General features: G+C 43.6%; 1 protein-coding gene across 1 annotated transcript in view; it reads left to right on the top strand.

The window, feature by feature from the left end:
* Window positions 1-4114, top strand: part of EXD1 (exonuclease 3'-5' domain containing 1) — a 39995-nt gene that overhangs the window by 13936 nt on the left and 21945 nt on the right. Inside the window, exons 4-6 of the mRNA XM_017530890.2 lie at window positions 558-615; window positions 1197-1412; window positions 1936-1954. Of these exons, the coding sequence (XP_017386379.1) occupies window positions 558-615; window positions 1197-1412; window positions 1936-1954 (293 nt within the window). The remainder of the gene's footprint in view (window positions 1-557; window positions 616-1196; window positions 1413-1935; window positions 1955-4114) is intronic.

The following is a 4114-nucleotide window of genomic DNA, read 5'->3' as shown; positions in this document are numbered from 1 at the left end:
TGGAATATAGCATTTCCCTACATTTCCTGCATAATTAGGTTAAAAACAAAAAGATTTCACAATCTCCATGGAATATTTCTCTCATAATTCTTTTGATATTTCCATTTAAACCTTCATTACCTTTCATGTCACTGAACTTTTTAATGTGCTAGCCTGTGAGAGTGCTAGGGACAGATTTGTGAATAATTTAAGAGAAAACCCTCAAACAGTGTACCATGTGAGAGGAGGTCATTAAGATTAGGATGAGTGGGAAATAAATGTCTAGAACTAATTTGAATGACCACAAATCTACCCTAGAAGAAAAAGGGTGAGATACATAGAAAGGTTCCTAATCCTTCTAAATAATCCAGAAGTTTTGTAGGGATATAATATTGAGAGTCTTTGACACTTTAGTCTGTTCTGTATTTATAGCTGGCCAGTAAAAGCCTCTGTAGACTAACATTTCATTTCCAATTATTGTTTGCAGTACATGGTTAAACTGGGGATGTGTGGGTAGCAGAGTAGTTAATTTATTTCAGATTGGAGCCTCTGTTGGAAGCCATTTGGTTATTTTACAGTGGAACTACTAGATGAAGTGGAACAAGGCTCAGTGAGAGAAAACACATCGTCTGTTAGGTAAGATGGAATCATTTTCTTACTTATGATGTTTCCCAAATGTGCACATTAGGGTAGAAAGCCTTAACTCTAATTCACTAGCTGCTTAATTCCTTGGCATGAGGAAATAAAAATGAGAAGAAATATATAGGCTGGGCGCGGTGGCTCAGGCCTGTAATCCCATCTCTTTGGGAGGCCGAGGTAGGCAGATCACGAGGTCAGGAGTTCGAGACCAGTCTGGCCAACATAGTGAAACCTCATCTTGACTAAAAATACAAAAAATTAGCTGGATGTGGTAGTGTGCTGAGGCAGGAGAATCAAGTGAATCCAGGAGGTGGAGGTTGCAGTGAGCCCAGATCGCACCATTGCACTCCAACCTAGGTGACAGTGTGTGACTCGTATCAAAAAAAAGCGTGTGTGTGTGTGTGTGTGTGTGTGTTCATCCATGTTAGATAGCACCTCAAATCAATGTAAGCAGTGGATGAATGGGTCCTCTGGTTAATGAAGGACCACAGCCCTTAACGTTAATGTGTGGCAGAATCTGTGTGTGGCATCAGCAACAAAGAACAAGTCCATCTGGATGTTGTTTCTTGTAAGGATAGTCTAAATGCAGAAAGAACTGGGATGGAGAAAATGAAAGTTGAAGTCCTAAATGTATGTGAGTCTGTTTCTCCGGCCCCTGAAGCACCAACTACCTCGCTGCTGAATGACCTCAAGTACAGCCCATCAGGTGAGTATGGCGGCTCTGAATTTTCTAGGCTCTCCTTTTTTTTGAACCAAGTCGGTCAAATTCAACTAGACTCTCTTCACTGTTTAGGGTTGGTGTAACCCTGAACCAAGATGCTCTATAGAATGCTTAGTTGAGCCACTGCTTCTGGGTTCTGAATTAAGATAAAATATTGTGATTTATTTATTTTTATTTTTTATTTATTTATTTTTTTTGAGATGGAGTTTCACTCTTGTTACCCAGGCTGGAGTGCAATGGCGCAATCTCGGCTCACTGCAACCTCCGCCTCCTGGGTTCAGGCAATTCTCCTGCCTCAACCTCCCAAGTAGCTGGGATTACAGGCACGCGCCACCATGCCCAGCTAATTTTTTGTAGTTTTTTCAGTAGAGACGGGGTTTCACCATGTTGACCAGGATGGTCTTGATCTCTTGACCTCGTGATCCACCCGTCTTGGCCTCCAAAGTGCTGGGATTACAGGCTTGAGCCACCGCGCCCGGCAGGTGATTTATTTTTTAGTTTAATAATTGAGTTCATACTGCATGTGCACTCATTTATTGGGGCACACTCATTCATTGGGGATTCTGAAGTATGGTATCCCTCCTCTTATTGAGCAGCATACAGATGCTAAATAAGGTAAATAAATTAAATATATAGTGTAATAGTGCCAAATGCTAAGGAGAAAAAAATAGAAGTAATATGTAGGGAGGGTGGTTTTGCAATTTTAGGATATCCAGGACAAGTCTTGCTGAAATGATAATATTTGTGTAAAGATCTGAAGGAGGTGAGGGACCAAGCTCTAGGGATATCTTGGGGAAATGTGCTTTAGGCTGGGGAAAAAAAAAAGCAAATACAAAGTCACTGAGATAGGAACATACCAGGATCTTGAAGGAACAGCAAGGAGATCAGAGCAGCTGGAGCAAGGAGAGAAGCAGTACATGAGATGGAACAGGTGAGTCAAAGAGGAGCTCTTAGAGCCTTGCGAGGACTTAAACTTTTTTTTTTTTTTGAGACAGAGTCTCACTCTGTCCCCCAGGCTGGAGTGCTGTGGCTTGATCTTGGCTCATGGCAACCTCCACCTCCCAGGTTCAAGTGATTCTCCTATCTCACCCTCCTGAGTAGCTGGGATTACAGGCATGTGTGCCACTATGCCCAGCTAATTTTTAATTATATATATATATTTTTTGAGACAGAGTCTCGTCCTATCCTCCAGGCTGGAGTGCAGTGGGTGGATCTTGGCTCACTGCAACCTCTGCCTCCCAGGTTCAAGTGATTCTCCTATCTCAGCCTCCTGAGTAGCTGGGATTGTAGGTGTGTGCCACCACACCCAGCTAATTTTTTTTTTTTTGGAGACGGAGTCTTGCTGTGTCACCCAGGCTGAAGTTCAGTGACAGGATCTCAGCTCATTGCAACCTCCACCTCCCAGGTTCAAGCAATTCTCCTGCCTCAGCCTCCCAAGTAGCTGGGACTATAGGTGTCTCTACTAAAAATACAAAAAAATAATTTTTAAAATTATTTTTTTGTATTTTTAGTAGAGACACCTTTTTTGTATTTTTAGTAGAGACGGGGTTTCACCATGTTAGCCAGACTAGTCTCAAACTCCTGATCTAGTGATCCGTCCGTCTTGGCCTCTCAAAGTGCTGGGCTTACAGGCATAAGCCACCATGCCCAAGTGGGAGTTAAACTTTTACTCTGAAGTGAGACGAGGAACCTTTGGAGGTTTTTTGTTTGTTTGCTTTTATTAAAAACAAAGAAGGCTGGGGTCTCATGCCTGTAATCCTGGCACTTTGGAAGGCCAAGGCTGCTGGATCATGAGGTCACGTGATTGAGATCATCCTGACCAACATGGTGAAACCCCATCTTTACTAAAAATATAAAAATTAGCCTGGCGTGGTGGCGTATGCCTATAATCTTAGCTGCTTAAGAGGCTGAGGCAGGAGAATCACTTGAACCCAGGAGGTGGCAGTTGCAGTGAGCTGAGATTGTGCTACTGTACACTAGCCTGGCAACAGAGCAAGACTCTGTCTCAAGAAAAAAAACAACAAGGCCAGGCACAAGTGCTTATGCCTGTAATTCTAGCACTTAGGGAGGCCAAGGTAGGAGGATTGTTTGAGGCCAGGAGTTCAAGACCAGCCTGGGCAACATATGGGATCCCATCTCTATAAAAAAATAATAAAATAAGGCTGGGCATGGTGGTTTATGCCTGTAATCCCAGCACTTCAAGGGGGCTAAGGTGGGTGCATTGTACAGATTGCCTGAAGCTAGGAGTTCACGTCCTGCCTGGGCAACATGGTAAAACATCATCTCAATTTAAAGAAAATATTTAAAAATTTTGGCCAGGTGCAGTGGCTCATACCTGTAATCCCAGCACTTTGGGAGGCTGAGTCAGGCACATCACCTGAGGTCAGGAGTTTGACACCAGCCTGGGTAACAGTGAAATTCTGTCTCTACTAAAAATACAAAAATTAGCTGGGTGTGGTGGCAGGCCCCTGTAATCCCAGCTACTCAGGAGGCTAAGATGGGAGACTCGCTTGAACCCAGGAAGCAGAGGTTGCAGTGAGTAGAGATTGCACCATTGCACTCCAGCCTGGGTGACAAGAGGGAAACTAGTCTCATAGTATATTCTTTGAAGTATTCAAGATATAAACCTGGCCGGGCGCGGTGGCTCAAGCCTGTAATCCCAGCACTTTGGGAGGCAGAGGCGGGTGGATCACGAGGTCAAGAGATCGAGACCATCCTGGTCAACATGGTGAAACCCCGTCTCTACTAAAAATACAAAAAAAATTAGCTGGGCAT

This window comes from Cebus imitator, unplaced genomic scaffold, assembly GCF_001604975.1.
Source record: "Cebus imitator isolate Cc_AM_T3 unplaced genomic scaffold, Cebus_imitator-1.0 Scaffold70, whole genome shotgun sequence".
In the NCBI taxonomy this organism is placed as follows: domain Eukaryota; kingdom Metazoa; phylum Chordata; class Mammalia; order Primates; family Cebidae; genus Cebus; species Cebus imitator.
This window is presented reverse-complemented; position numbering and strand designations above follow the sequence as displayed.